The 16,886-nt window shown below is 39.8% G+C and overlaps 1 protein-coding gene across 1 annotated transcript; it reads left to right on the forward strand.

Moving 5' to 3' along the window:
* The first annotated feature begins 15,530 nt into the window (after positions 1-15,530).
* On the forward strand, positions 15,531-15,966 carry LOC124691934 (histone H4). The gene has a single exon (XM_047225222.1). The coding sequence runs from the start codon at positions 15,566-15,568 to the stop codon at positions 15,875-15,877; it is 312 nt and encodes a 103-aa protein (XP_047081178.1). The 5' UTR covers positions 15,531-15,565; the 3' UTR covers positions 15,878-15,966.
* Positions 15,967-16,886: the final 920 nt, after the last annotated feature.

Consider the following 16,886-nt stretch of genomic DNA (forward strand, 5'->3'; position numbering starts at 1 on the left):
ATGTTGACAATATCCATGAGATATACATGTTACAAGTTGAAAGCAACCGCTGAAACTTAATCTTCCTTTGTGTTGTTTCAATGCTTCTACTTTGAATTATTGCTTTATGAGTTAACTCTTATGCAAGACTTATTGATGCTTGTCTTGAAGTATTATTCATGAAAAGTCTTTGCTATATGATTCACTTGTTTACTCATGTCATATATATTGTTTTGATCGCTGCATTCATTACATATGTTTACAAATAGTATGATCAAGGTTATGATGGCATGTCACTCCAGAAATTATCTTTGTTATCGTTTTACCTGCTCGGGATGAGCAGAACTAAGCTTGGGGATGCTGATACGTCTCCGACGTATCGATAATTTCTTATGTTCCATGCCACATTATTGATGATATCTACATGTTTTATGCACACTTTATGTCATATTCGTGCATTTTACTGGAACTAACCTATTAACAAGATGCCGAAGTGCCGATTCGTTGTTTTCGCTATTTTTGGTTTCAGAAATCCTAGTAAAGAAATATTCTCGGAATCGGACGAAATCAACGCCCAGGTTCCTATTTTGCCCGGAAGCATCCAGAACACACGAGAACCGCCAGAGAGGGGGCACAGGGCCACCAAACCCTAGGCCGGCGCGACCAAAGGGGGGGTCGCGCCTCCCTATAGTGTGGGCCCCCCAGAAGTCCACCGACCTTGCCCTTCCGCCTATTTAAAGCCTCCGTCGCGAAAACCCTGATACGATCGACGAAACCAGAGAAAACCTTCCAGAGCCGCCGCCATCGCGAAGCCAAGATCTGGGGGACAGGAGTCTCTGTTCCGGCACGCCGCCGGAACGGGGAAGTGCCCCCGGAAGGCTCCTCCATTGACACCACCGCCATCTTCATCACCGCTCGTTGCTCCCATGAGGAGGGAGTAGTTCTCCATCGAGGCTCGGGGCTGTACTGGTAGCTATGTGGTTCATCTCTCTCCTATGTACTTCAATACAATAATCTCATGAGCTGCCTTACATGATTGAGATTCATATGATGATGCTTGTAATCTAGATGTCGTTATGCTAGTCAAGTGAATTTTACTTATGTGATCTCCGGAGACTCCTTGTCCCACGTGTGTAAAGGTGACAGTGTGTGCACCGTGTGGGTCTCTTAGGCTATATTTCACAGAATACTTATTCACTGTTGAATGGCATAGTGAAGTGCTTATTTATATCTCTTTATGATTGCAATGTATTTTGTATCACAATTTATCTATGTGCTGCTCTAGCAATGTTATTAAAGTAGTTTTATTCCTCCTCGCACGATGTAATGGTGACGAGTGTGTGCATCCGTGTTAGTACTTGGTTTATGCTATGATCATGATCTCTTGTAGATTGCGAAGTTAACTATTGCTATGATAGTATTGATGTGATCTATGCCTCCTTTCTTAGCATGAAGATGACAGTGTGCATGCTACGTTAGTACTTGGTTTAGTCGTATTGATCTATCTTACACTCTAAGGTTATTTAAATATGAACATTGAATTGTGGAGCTTGTTAACTCCGGCATTGAGGGTTCGTGTAATCCTACGCAATGTGTTCATCATCCAACAAGAGTGTAGAGTATGCATTTATCTATTCTGTTATGTGATCAATGTTGAGAGTGTCCACTAGTGAAAGTCTAATCCCTAGGCCTTGTTCCTAAATACTGCTATCACTGCTTGTTTACTGTTTCACTGCGTTACTACTGCTGCAATACTACCACCATCAACTACACGCCAGCAAGCTATTTTCTGGCACCGTTGCTACTGCTCATACTTATTTATTCCACTTGTATTTCACTATCTCTTCGCCGAACTAGTGCACCTATTAGGTGTGTTGGGGACACAAGAGACTTCTTGCTTTGTGGTTGCAGGGTTGCATGAGAGGGATATCTTTGACCTCTTCCTCCCTGAGTTCGATAAACCTTGGGTGATCCACTTAAGGGAAAACTTGCTGCTGTTCTACAAACCTCTGCTCTTGGAGGCCCAACACTGTCTATGTATCGATAATTTCTTATGTTCCATGCCACATTATTGATGATATCTACATGTTTTATGCACACTTTATGTCATATTCGTGCATTTTCTGGAACTAACCTATTAACAAGATGCCGAAGTGCCAGTTGCTGTTTTTGGTTTCAGAAATCCTAGTAAAGAAATATTCTCGGAATCGGACGAAATCAACGCCCGGGTTCCTATTTTTCCCGGAACCATCCGGAACACCCGAGAGCCGCCGGAGGGAAGCCTCGGGGGCCCCACACCACACCACGGCGCGGCCGGAGGGGGCCGCGCCGCCCTATGGTGTGGTGGCCCCAGGCCCCCTCCGAAGCTGCCCTTTCGCCTATTTAAAGCCTCCGTCGCGAAAACCCTATTACGTTCGACGAAACCCACAGAAACCTTCCAGAGCCGCCGCCATCGCGAGGCCAAGATCTGGGGGACAGGAGTCTCTGTTCCGGCACGCCGCCGGAACGGGGAAGTGCCCCGGAAGGCTTCTCCATCGACACCGCTGCCATCTCCACCGCCATCTTCATCACCGCTGCTTGCTCCCATGAGGAGGGAGTAGTTCTCCATCGAGGCTCGGGGTCGTACCGGTAGCTATGTGGTTCATCTCTCTCCTATGTACTTCAATACAATAATCTCATGAGCTGCCTTACATGATTGAGATTCATATGATGATGCTTGTAATCTAGATGTCGTTATGCTAGTCAAGTGAATTTTACTTATGTGATCTCCGGAGACTCCTTGTCCCACGTGTGTAAAGGTGACAGTGTGTGCACCGTGTGGGTCTCTTAGGCTATATTTCACAGAATACTTATTCACTGTTATGAAGAGCATAGTGAAGTGCTTATTTATATTTCTTTATGATTGCAATGTGTTTGTATCACAATTTATCTATGTGCTACTCTAGCAATGTTATTAAAGTAGTTTTATTCCTCCTGCACGATGTAATGGTGACAGTGTGTGCATCCGTGTTAGTACTTGGTTTATGCTATGATCATGATCTCTTGTAGATTGCGAAGTTAACTATTGCTATGATGGTATTGATGTGATCTATTCCTCCTACTTAGCGTGAAGGTGACAGTGTGCATGCTATGTTAGTACTTGGTTTAGTCTGTTGATCTATCTTACACTCTAAGGTTATTTAAATATGAACATTGAATTGTGGAGCTTGTTAACTCCGGCATTGAGGGTTCGTGTAATCCTACGCAATGTGTTCATCATCCAACAAGAGTGTAGAGTATGCATTTATCTATTCTGTTATGTGATCAATGTTGAGAGTGTCCACTAGTGAAAGTCTAATCCCCAGGCCTTGTTCCTAAATACTGCTCGCGTTACTACTTGCTTGTTTCTCGTTTCTATCGCGTTACTACTGCTGCAATACTACCACCATCAACTACACGCCGGCAAGCTATTTTACGGCACCGTTGCTACTTGCTCATATATATTCATACCACCCGTATTTCACTATCTCTTCGCCGAACTAGTGCACCTATTAGGTGTGTTGGGGACACAAGAGACTTCTTGCTTTGTGGTTGCGGGGTTGCATGAGAGGGATATCTTTGACCTCTTCCTCCTCGAGTTCGATAAACCTTGGGTGATCCACTTAAGGGAAAACTTGCTGCTGTTCTACAAACCTCTGCTCTTGGAGGCCCAACACTGTCTACAGGAAAAGGAGGGGGAAGTAGACATCAAGCTATTTTCTAGACATCAGAGATCCCTCCGGTGGTGATCCCGATGGAGTTTCCCCCTCCAGTCTTCTCTGTTGCAGCCTCCGTTTTCGTGTTTTTGTCTTTCTGCGGCACTCTCTTCTCGAGAACTCTTTAGGGACATATATATTGTGGTTTTTATGTCAAAATACATTGGTGGGCGAAAAGACCATGCGATTTGGATGATCGATGGCCGAAAGAGCTCATGTGGTGCGCCCTAATTGTTTGGGCGCGCCAGGTGGTACGTATCTTTTGGGCCTCAGGCCCATCCAGGTGTGCTTCCAGCTCCTAGGGTACTTCTCCCGATGAAAAGATGACGCTCCAAAAATCCCCATGCCAATTTGACTGTGTATAGGTCTCTAAAAGTGAAAAATACAGAAAACACGGTTTTCCTGTTCTGCAAATTTATAAACCAAATAAAGGGGATCATTGGTAAATCCCCGTAAATCAATCTAAAACATGGTATTATCATCATATATGTTGCAAATATGTGGGAATTCAATATGATAAAGGATAAAGTTCATGTATGCATTTTACATGTATCAACATCCCCAAGCTTAACCTATGCTTGTCGCGAGCATAAAGTTGATAAAACTAACATGAACTTTGGAGTTTATTATATATTGATTCTAAATAATAATGCAAAGTATCATATATTACAATAGAAATGATATTTATTGATAGGCCCCTTATGCCACTTAATATCCAGATTTTGTCAACGAATATGTGCGGTTGACAAAAATGTGTTGTCACTAATTATTCAATAAAGGCGCATCATAAAAAATCGCTAACCACGGTTTGCATTCTTTTGTCATTGATCAGCTTATATTAGGTGACGATGTTTGTTTTGTCAATAGTCATGTATAATAGGTGGCTGAAATATTTGCCATGCTATATATGAACATTTTGTCATTGTAAAGCAGAAGTGAGGGTAGGACATGTCATCATTATAGACATGGCATTTTGTTAATTACGTGAAATTTACTGACGTCTCATTATGAAAAGTGGGACCCAATGGTTCTTATAGGTGGACCTAGGGTGGGTCCCAGAGGGTTCGGACAGGTGGGACCCAGATGGTTCAGACAGGTGGGACCCAAAGGGTTCGTACATGTGGGTCCAGCACATTGTTGTTAGGTGGGTCCACATGTTGGTGATAGTGACATTTATTTCGTCATTGTTTTGAGAGCTATTTTGAAAATATGTAAAAAAATGTAGAAATAATGATAGTGATAAATATATTTGAAACCACTATATAAAATGGCGGATATATCATCTTGTGGAAGAGGTTTAACACGCTAGACATTGCTTTAGAGAAGCACAGTAAAAATGAAGATACAAATAACTATATCATCTTGATGAATAGTTTCATCAAGATGGAGGTGCTGTTGAGTTGCTGCCCTCTCTTTGTTGTTGTGATGTCCTTAACATGAAACTAACCATAGCTTCTAATTCTTGTCGCTTATTCTCAGTTGATCTGTTTTTCTCTTTATGTGCTTTCATCATAGCTGCATAGTCCTATTCTTGCTTCTTTTTTCGTTTCTACAAATCTTTTATCCTGGGCTTCCATCCTTTCCTCCATCTCTTGTTTGTACCTTTAAGTTGCGCGGAGTGATTGTTCTTCCTATTCAGGAAGCTTGTTTTCTAGTTCTCTGATGCGTGTTGTTGACATGGAGCTCTTCCTTGAGATTGATCTAAAGCCCAAATTTGAGAGGAACGTGCTTGTGCTAGAGGTCTTTGGGCTCTTCTCCTTCAATACTTTTTCAATAATCTGCACTTCTGTTATTTAAGTTTCATCTTCAAGGCGTGGTCTATTTTTCATGGTCATCATTGCATCCTGCAAAATAGTTGAAATGAAAGCAATATCAATATTGAAGTACAAAGCTTATTCATTACAAGATATTAGGAATATGAAAATATCTTACATAAGCAATTTTGTCTTCCGTAGTCATCATGATATCCTTGTTAGTGTGGCTTAGTCTAAAGAATTCAATTGGAGATGTCACGTCCTTCAAGTTCTTCGAGTTCTACAAAACATTTGGAACAATTTGCATAATTTGTAGTAAGTTTGGAAGAACAATTGTTTTATAGCTCATGTTAAATACTAACAAGAGATTCATAGTGTGCAATGAAGCTTCTTGATCCAGTTGTATGGTTCTTCTTCATAACCTCTTTGGTCACTTGATTTTTCGCACTACTAGTTAGTTTGATGTGTAGCAGAGATTTAAGTGGAGAGTATTTGTAAGTGTATATTCTAGTACCTGATAGTGGGCATCAAACCATCTGTCCACAAGATATTTCCAACATTTATCTAGTATATTGTCTCGCTTCATCTTGTATGCTTCCTCGGGGCTCATATCTTTAATCTTTTCCCAACTCTCCTTCTTAAGCCTGCAACATAGTTGGCGCATAGTACTCTGTATAATATTAGTGCACATTGTCTTGGTCACATCGTCATTTGTGTCCATATCAAATTTTAGCTATAAAATGGAGATGCATAATATGAAGTTGCATAGGTAAGTAACATAGCTATGACGTAAAACTGAAGAGCTAAGAGCTCACCGCTACTTTGTGGATAGCACCTGGAATAACATCTTTCAGAGTCTGATCTTTCTTGTACTGAGTCCAGTTGGTTGCCATATGCACTTTGTGTCGTATTTGTATTCTACCTCAGAGCTTAGTTTTGCTGCATGGAGAGGTGTCAGGTGAGGTAGATTCAGTGGGTTGTGTGACAGTAGGTGCTCTTGATCTTGTTGTTACACTATTTTCAGCTTCAGTTGGTGTTGCATGATTCTTCTTTGCTACAGTTGATGGAACATCGATGGCATGATTGTTGTTATAAGACGAACATATTAGTAAGGAAACTGTAGCATTGTTTAGGTTTACAAATTCAAAGAAAGTAAGATATGACAACCTTTGTCTTTGGGTTATCAACATTGAGCTCTTCTTCATATGTACCGTGGTCGTCATCAGCAGTGGCTAACTCGTCTGCATCAGGTTCGTATGTAGGGTCTGGGTGAGTATCTTTTTCTTCTGTGAGGTTGCTTTTTTTGGTGGGATTTGTCAGAGTATGAGGTTCGCCATACACGTATCTTCTTACTTCCTCCTCAATATTTTCAATAGGCAAACCTTTGGAGATATGTGCTTCTTTGAAAATTTCCATCATTTGGGCTTGATTTTATGCTTGAGTTTTGGACCTTACTGCCTCGTATGGAGCTGGTGTTTTGTTTCCTAGTCCCGAAACAGAAGGAGAAAATTAGCATTGTTCAGATTCTGGTGTCTTAGATATAGAAATTTATTGTTTACAAATCTATGTAGCTATGAAGTAGCAGGTGTCAGCTGGTGATAAAATCATGAATTAAGTGTCCTAATCATAGCGTGCAAAACAATCAGACTAAATTGTATGTATCATGGGTTTGAGGTTTAACTGAAGAAAAAAAGGTTGGGGCCGACAACGGAAGGGGAACAGTAAACTGAATCCATATAGATATAGTACATTCAGAAGATTTTTGTATAGTCATTGTGAGTTGAAGATTTCATAGTCATAGCGCAAACACTATTTACGAAGTAATCAGAGTGTTAAGAACAAGGTGATTTACGACGAAACACATTGTACATGTTAGTTATAGGTAAAACCGTTGGAAACTACGTAGATATGTACAATATTATTTATAGTTGACAACAATTATATCTACAATAGGTTAAGATCGAATGTATGTGCAAGATCTAATTCATATGAAAAGGTGTGGGTGATTGAAATATTACCATTCGGGCCTTTGATTGAGGCTTCTTTTGGGTGTACTTTTCACCACCGCCTCTTGTGACTTACCGTTGCGCAGATTCCCGATCATGGCGTCGGCCATGGAGATCGCCGATGAGATGCGTCGTCGTTCACCTATCCTCGTGCGAGGAGATTGGAACTTGGGGAGGAGATGGTAGAGGCGCGATGGGGGTGGGGTGTTTGCAGTTAATATGATACAAAAATGGTGGTGACTGCTTTATATATGTTATTTGGCGGTGGGGCGAGGGGGGGGGGGGAAGGAGGGAACAAAAATGAGTTAATTTTTTAGGAGGGAACATTTATTAGGTTCGAAATGGACCATTTTTTGACATGCACTTGTGGAGCAATTTTAATCTACCTATGTTAAAATGGATTAAAATTTGGCACAAGGGTGCATCACCAGGTGTGTAATGATGCTAGGATGCTATGTAGCCAGTTTGGTTTGAAAATTTCGAAAAAATATAGGTAAAACTGAAAAATTGGCTTCATATGTGAAGCAAGTAAAGAAAAGATATTCAAAAATTGGGAGCATGTGGTAATGTGATTTGGCATCACCACATTACCATAAAACATCAGGTGAAATTTAAAAAAAGGTTTGACAATCTCTTTGTAGCCTTTGGTCAACCAAGGTTTGACCAAACACTCTGAAATTCATTAAAAATTCAAGAAAGCTTGAAACCTTATCAAACCTTCACTTTTGGTAAATTTGTGGCTAACAATTTTCATAAAGAATAACAAGCATTGAAAAAATATGTTTCCCTACCAAACCACTCCCAAAAGTGAGGTGGCTAGTTGAACGATCATGCCCATCTACCCGAAACATGCACGTGGGGATCATGTTTTGATCTAGCTATCTTCAAATGAATTGAAATTTGTCACAATGTTCCATCACTAGATGGGTAATGATGCTAGCATGCTACCACTTTGGTTTGAAAATTTCAAAAAATCAAGCTAAAACTGAAAAATTGGCTTCATATGTGAAGCAAGTACACAAGAAATGATATTCAAAAAAATGGGAGCACGTGGTAATGTGATTTGGCATCACCACATTACCATAGAACAACAAGTGGAATTTAAAAAAAAGTTTGACAATCTCTTTGTAGCCTCTAGTCAACCTAGGTTTGACCAAACACTCTGAAATTCATAAAAAAATAAAAAATCTTGAAATCTTATTAAACCTTCACTTCTGATCAATGTGTGGCTAACACTTTGCATAAAAAATAACAAGCAGTGGAAAAATATGTTTCCCTACCAAACCACTCCCAAAAGTGAGGTGGCTAGTTGAACGATGATGCCCATCTACCCCGAAACATGCACTTGTGGACCATTTTTTAATCTAGCTATCTTCAAATTGACTGAAATTTGGCACAATGGTCCATCACAAGATGGTAATGATGGTAGCATACTATGTAGCCACTTTGGTTTGATTTTTTTAATAAAAAACAAGCTAAAACTAAAGAAATGACTTCATATGTGAAGGAAGTACAAGAAATGATATTCAAAAAATTGGGAGCACGTGGTAATTGATTTGGCATCCCCACATTATCATAGAACATCATGTGGGATTTTAAAAAGTTTTACAATCCATTTGTAGCCTCTGGTCAACCTAGGTTTGACCAAACACTCAGAAATCCATAAACAATTCAAAAATGCTTCAGACCTTTTCAAATCTTCACTTTTGGTCAATGTGTGAGTAGTACTTTGCATCAAGAATAACATGCATGGAAAAATATGTTTCCCTACCAAACCACTCCCAAATTAAACGTGAGGTGCCTAGTTGAACGAGCATACCCGTCTACTTAAAACATGCACATGCGGACCATTTTTTGATCTAGCTATCTTCAAATGGACTGAAATTTGGCACAATGATGCATCACCATATGGGCAATGATGCTAGCATGCTATGTAGACAGTTTGGTTTGAAAATTTCAAAAAAAAATCAAGCTAAAACTGAAGAATTGGCTTCATATATGAAGCAAATACAAGAAATGATATTCAAAAAATTGGGAGCAGGTGGTAATGTGATTTGGCATCACCACATTACCATAGAAAAGCAGATCGAATTTTAAAAAAGGTCGACAATCTATTTGTAGACTTTAGTCAAGCTAGGTTTGACCAAACACTCTGAAATTCATAAAAAATCGAAGAAAGCTTGAAACCTCATCAAACCTTCACTTTTGGTTATTTTCAATAGAAGGGATAAGGGTTGACCAATCTTGATGAGATTTGGCCCACAATCAGCCGCAAAAGGCTACTAGTTTATGACCTTCCTAAACAAACAATATATTCCCGACAAACAATACACATTCTTGGGAGCTTTACTATTTGGGGTCCCTTGACGATCTCGCGTCGCCCCTTTTTTAGCATCGCCTATTCGCATCTCGTCGGATCGTAGCCTTCTTGTTCTCTCACGCCCTCCCTCTTTCACGTGCCGATGGCGAACACTATCCTTCACCAGGACGCTATGGCGACATCGACTTTCGAGGTATGTTAATTAATTTGGGCCAACATGATGAACTGTAGAAGCTGAGATCGTCTTTCTTTCCGTGTTGAGAGAATGGTCAACTACTTTTTTTTACATTTGATCGATTGCACCCACGATCTCATTTATCGTTTAGTGTGGTGTTTGTTTCGACACAAAGGGTCTGTGCCATGCGGCGATTCATATGCGGAAGTTTTTCGATTTTACCCCACGTAAAGGATTCGAGAAGAAGATGGTATGAGTTTATTATTGCAAGATCTGTTAACGTAAGCTCATTGCTTGTAGATCTAGTATTATTATTTAGGGTACTTACATGTACATGAAAATATTGTAGGGGTTTATATGTTATTGTTACATGCGAGAGCATTCCTCTGATTGTATCATACATGCTGCGCAGGTTCTCCCATGCTACGGAAGGTTTGTTTTGCTCAAAAGTATAATGTGAAACAATATGAAAAGAAGATATTCTTCGCGGCCTTTCTTACACCAAAGTAATTTTATTTTGAATTTATGGTTACAAATGAACCAAATAAAACTTCCATTAGTGTTAATGCTTGGAAAGAATATTGTAGAGTATACCAACTTCAAATGGACCAGTAGGTGTATTTCTCCATTCAAAAAATGGGTTTAGAATCAAGCCAAACTGCTTGTGAAAATTTTCCTATCATTCATCCATGTAATATTTCTCTCTTAATTTTATTCTAGGTTCCATATATATGATGAGATCTAAGTAATAACTATTTGTAAGACATTTTTTTGTAGCATATTACTTTTTGGATATTCAAGGGAGAGAAATAGGTGATCGTCTCACTGCAACAGTGTGCACCGGCGTTAACTGGAGAATGATGGAGAAGGTGATAGCTGAAGTGGACAAGCTTGACATGTTTGTATAGCATCATGATGCTGGAGATTATAATGTTGGAAGAGCTTATGGACTGGTTCATACCTTGAATTGGTCCAACTGCATAAAAAAATTCATGGTAAGGAATGTTTGATTCGTTTCTTGGTACATCATAATTAAAAATAATTTAGTTAATTCCTGTATGTGAATTAACATATATATATTTCCTCCCCAATGTTTGGTAATTTCCAACAGAAGTTGCCTCGTTGTCTCGTTCCAGATGACATGGCACGAGAAAGTGATATTACTATTATTTGCGATCCTAACACGATGGTGTCATCGATATACACCATTTCTCTTTGATGACCATGATGGTCGTGTGTGCGTGAACAAATGGAACAAATTCATGGAGAAGGAAACTTTGTTGGAGATTGGACACAAGTTGCTGATGATTCTCTATGTTGGTGATCATGGCCTCTTTCTATTTGTTTCTCATGTGCCAGATGTCACACTTGATCGGTAGTTATTTTTAGCGTCAAGTAGTAATGTCATATTTGTCCTCAAGACATTTATTTATGCACGATTGAAAAATGAGTTTATGGTTGTAAGACATCAAGGTTTGATGATTTTATGAGTGCTACAAATTAATCATTTCAATGTTTGAGTTTGCAATTTTTGGTGTGCAGTTACGGATGTGTTCATTAGTTTATTTCAACTCTTCCCAAATAATTTTTTATACATCATTTGTAAAAACGGCTAATTATTTATCACATTAGAACTTTAATTAATGAGGTGGTAAGTAAGTTTAATTCTGAACTTTTAATTATTTATCACATTAATGAGGAGGTAGTTAATTGCTATGGTAGTAAATAAGTTTATTGTTTTCTCCTGGTTTTACAATGCAGATAAGAAGAGGTAGCTCATTCAATGCATCGACTAACAATAAAATTAATAGGCATACCAATAGTCGCTCAAACAAATTGAGGCACCAACCGTCCTATCTTGTAAAAAAAACCACCTCCTCTTCCTCCACTATATTCTCTGCAGTTCCACTATGTGAAAAAACCAACTCCTCCTCTGCAACCGCATTATCCCCTTTCACCTCTTCTGTCTTATCCTCTTCCACCATGGGTATGAGCGCATCGGCGTTGCTCCACTTCGACCGCCTCCATGACATGGACGACGACAAGAGGACGACGAAGGTGCACCAGTACTGTACCCATGACGACAGTGGATCCAGACCATTTACACCAATGAGGGGAGCACCATCGACATGATCCTGGCCATGTACGACGACATGCTCAAGGACGAGGAGGAGAAGTTTGTCGATCTGGATCTCGAGTACGACCTCACCTAGGAGAAGATCGCGGTCATGCAGCTTGGGATCAAAGAATACATTATGGTCTTCCACATAATCAGGTACAAAATCCGCATATTTATATAATTATTTATCCTCCATTTATGCAGATTTAGTACTTAATCGTTGTAGTAGTACTGAAATTCCAAAATGTTTGTTATTGGTTTGGAAATTTGATACCGAATCGATGTTGTAATAGTGAATTGCATAATTGTTCGATACCTCCTCTTCCACATAACCAGGTACAAAATCTGCTGCAATTCCTTTGGTTTGTGCTACACTTCATCATTTGAGGATTAAATATTGTCTTCCAACTGAACTACATTGTTACAAAAATAGAAAATTATGAAATTTAGTTTGACAGAAGGAGAAATGTGAGAATCAAATATCCTAGATTTTGTAGTGTTGAATGGATGCATAGATTTAGTGTTTTGGTTGCTTCCTTGTGTGAAGCAAATATCCTAGAGTGCTACATTTTTTTACAAAACTATTTTAGGTTCATAAAAACATAAATGATATAGATTGCAAGTTGTTCAATTTTTTGATATTTAAACTTGACATGACCTGAACTTTGGTCAGTTTTCAGAGATGAGTTATGGAATTTGATTGAGTGTAGAGTTGATCTTAAGAAATGTTCAGATGTTAGCGCAACATTTCTGTACAACAACAATATATGCATGATTTTAATTTTGCAATGTAGGTGCAAGGACTACGTTTCCAGCCTAAGGGATTTCCGTTGGCGCAAGGGTTACACTTTTGTCGGTGTGGACATAAGGAATGACAACAGATTGTTGTACAAACAATGGTTGTACAATCCATAGGGCAAACACGTCGACATCCAGAACATGTTCATGCTCAAAAGTTGTGGATACAAGGCTGGAATGACTGCTATGGCCGCAAAGCTCATCCACCCTAAGTATGCTAGCATGAAGGAGAACTTTGTCACAGACATTGCGAAGCGCCATGGCCATGCCTACTGGGAATGGAATCCACTCTCTGAATGAACCTGGAGTATGCTGCTACTAATGGATATGCCGCCTATGAGCTCTACTGCATCATCATTCTTATGGCCCAGGGACGGCAACACCTGTAGCCAATGTGTGAGGGTAGTTCTTCCAGGGGCAAGCGTCACCGTAACTTTTATTAGCGATCAACCGTAACAGCTTGTGAGTAATGTGATGTTAAGTAACTCTAGTTTCTATGTGTCTCGGGAACAATATGGTCTTTCTCGTATTTTGTGATAGCACTTTAATTATCTATGTTTGATTACAAATTGTTGTAGCTTAGTGTAAAAATTTGTGATAGCACTTTAATTATCTATGGTTGATTATAAATTGTTGTAGCTTAGTGTAATGATCAATCCATTTCAAACTTAAATTCATCCGAATCTTCTTTTGATTCTAGGGATTATGATTACAAGAATTATATTAGTGAACTAATGATTGATCTGATCCATGAAATTTATAATCACCATTTGTCTTAAATTTGTGCTTATTTATATTAGTGAACTAATGACTGGACTACCTATGAAGAATTTATGATAGCGCTTTAGTTATCTATGGTTGGATCTGGATCACAAATGTTGCTTATACATGATGATTAATTCTTAATAATGTTCATAATAAAATTTTGAATGCTTGAATTGTATTTTAGTTAATTCCGTTCTCTCACTTGTTATATACTTTCAAATTCACAAGAAGACTCCGAGGACATGGACAACGACAAGGGGAACAGTGACCGCAAGAGCCACTTCGTTCTGAAGAGGCTGAAGAGTGGCCATATCCCTTTCTGCCATAACGCGAAGCTATCTTGTCCATTCTACGACAGGGTCTTCCAGAAGAACATAGACAACATGATCCAGCACGCGACGGGCGTTGGGAAAGGTAGCGAGTGGAAGCACAAGCCAGCTAGCAAGGCGAAGCACGCTCTAGCTGTTGGCCCTCATGTTCTCTTTTGAATTTAGTTTCTGTTATGTTCCCCCTAGAGGTTGATGGTGAAACTATTTCGTGTTTAAAGACTATGTTCTACTTTTGTTATTTGAGACATGAGTAATTATACCCAGTTGTTTAAGACTATGTTATATGTAGTTTGTTGTTGTATTACTGGTGCACATGTTATCTGTTTTTTCATGTTGATGCACGCTGCATTTGTTTAGATGCTTTATTCTGTAGCTAAGAAAGTTTCTAGTAAATTAGGACTACCAAAAGTTTTTTAAAAAACACTTTTGTTTAATGTTGTAGTTTGGCAACAACAAAGTTATGTAGATTAGTATGTCTGAAAAACAAGATCAAATCAGAAAGGATTTTTTTATTTCCAATTTGAAACAAAAAATTGTGAAGTTTTGTAAGTAAAATATTTAATACAGTTAATTTTTTTGTTGTAATGACAATCTGTGTGAATATTTCCACTCTAAACCTAGTTACCACATTCATTTTATTGGCTTACACACATCAATAAAAAATCAAGCTTTTTTTTTTACTTGTACAGAAAAGGGAAAAAAACTGGCTCGCAATTTGTACTCCAAACTAGTTGAATTTATTATTGGCTTTCTGGTTCATCTCTTTATTTATTTTTTGCGAAAACTACTTCCTCTAGCCTCTCTATGTTGAGAAGACAACTAATCCATTCCCTCAAATCTCTCTCTGTTGAGAAGACAACAAACCCATTCCAACCGTGTTCGGGGTTTTTTCGCCTTGGAGTCTTGGACGCCGTCGCCTCGTCCGTGCCGCCACCGCCGTCGCCATCAGAGGGAGTATTGGGAAGTCAGTGGAGTAGGGAGAAACCCAAGAGACGACTCGGCGGTGTGGAAACAGAGAATATGAAGGATTGAAGGTTTGGCCAGAAAAACCTAGAGGTATTTTTTTTGCAAAATGTCGTGACATGTTTGGTGGGACAGAGAGTGAATGATAAAAAACTATCATAATTGTGCCAAACATGACAACCATGTAGAACAGATTGGAAAACACATCAAATGGTAGATATTTGTCACGTTTGGCACAATTGTAGTAATTTTTTATCATTCACTCTGGACAGAGTTCGTATTAGATTGATACTTTTTTCGAAAATAAAATAAGGACAAACCTCTAGACCACTCCACGATGCCCAAGCTGAAACACGCTCTGCCACGTCACTAATCCGACCTCCCAAATAACGAGCCAATCACATCTTTCCCTTGGAAGTCCCACGACCCGCACGCAATCCCCACCAGCCATCCCAATCCAACGCTCCACTTCCCGCCTCCCACGGATCACCAATTTTTCATCTCCGCGCCAAACTCCCAGCCCCTTCCGCTATAAATGCTCCCCACCACCCCGCATCTTTCCCCACACCAACCACAATCCCCAATCCCCAATCCTGCACCAGAACAACTCAAACTCAGCAGCAATGTCGGGCCGTGGCAAGGGAGGCAAAGGTCTGGGCAAGGGCGGCGCCAAGCGCCACCGCAAGGTCCTCCGCGACAACATCCAGGGCATCACCAAGCCGGCCATCCGGCGCCTGGCTCGCCGCGGCGGCGTCAAGCGCATCTCCGGCCTCATCTACGAGGAGACCCGCGGCGTCCTCAAGATCTTCCTCGAGAACGTCATCCGCGACGCCGTCACCTACACCGAGCACGCCCGCCGCAAGACCGTCACCGCCATGGACGTCGTCTACGCGCTCAAGCGCCAGGGACGCACCCTCTACGGCTTCGGAGGCTGAGCTCGGTTGTTTCTCTTTTGCTGGGTTGGCCTGTGCCTAGAGCTGCTAGGCTTTCGATTTGGTTGCGTGAATGTAGTCTGTACTGGAAATTGTTGCATATGGATGAATGAATGAATTTGGTGTTGCTGGGTAATTTATTCCGAGTCAACTGTGTTTATTTAGAATAATCTGTTCCTCAACTTTGCTTGTTTTCGTCCTTTAGATACATTATTACTTTGTCGATTGTTTTCTGGAATATGAAGTTTCTTTGTCACAATCTGTAAATCTGAATCACCAATTTGCAGCTAGCGTGGATTGCAAATGACGATAGTATTTACAATCATCTGCCTCATCATTTTTAAAGCTACAGATTCAGTTCAATATTTTTTCCATTGGCTGTCATTCTTTCTAACTGAACATGTCCTGAAATCGTAATTTATTCTTTTGTTTCACTGTTGTAATTGCATCTTACAGGCTAATAACTCGTGAAAACTATTTTAAGTGCCCATGTTTGAATGTGCTGTTTGACACTATTGGACTTGGTATCTCAAATCTTATACTGCAAAGTGAACAATGCTACTCATGTAAAGAGTACTATACTCAATTGCAGATAATGTTTGACATGCCATTTCCATCTGCAAGTTCGGCATATGGTAATCGAAAATACAGTTTAGAGTCCTATGTTTAGAGCCCTATGCATTATGATGGCGTATCCCACTTACAACTGCAAACTACAACTCTTTTATTTTACAGGAAAATCAACCTTTTTATTTTAGTGAACACCACTACTCCACACTGACCTTTTCAAAAAAATTACCCCACTCTGAGATTCATAACTTTGTGGATTGTTAGCTGGATTATACTGAACTTAGTTTGTCACAATCTTTAAATGTACAGCCACTTCTAATAGCCGGGTGTAAACTGCAATTATTGATACTATTCTTTACAATCATGTGCCTCATCAGTGTTAAAGCTGCCTGTACTTGACAGTCAGTTCAATTCTTATGCCACACTAGGGTCATGCTTTAGC

Source organism: Lolium rigidum, chromosome 2, assembly GCF_022539505.1.
Source record: "Lolium rigidum isolate FL_2022 chromosome 2, APGP_CSIRO_Lrig_0.1, whole genome shotgun sequence".
NCBI lineage: Eukaryota > Viridiplantae > Streptophyta > Magnoliopsida > Poales > Poaceae > Lolium > Lolium rigidum.

Excerpts from the sequence above, each read along its gene's own strand:
- LOC124691934 (XM_047225222.1), top strand. The coding sequence starts at position 15,566 with ATGTCGGGCCGTGGCAAGGGAGGCAAAGGTCTGGGCAAGGGCGGCGCC.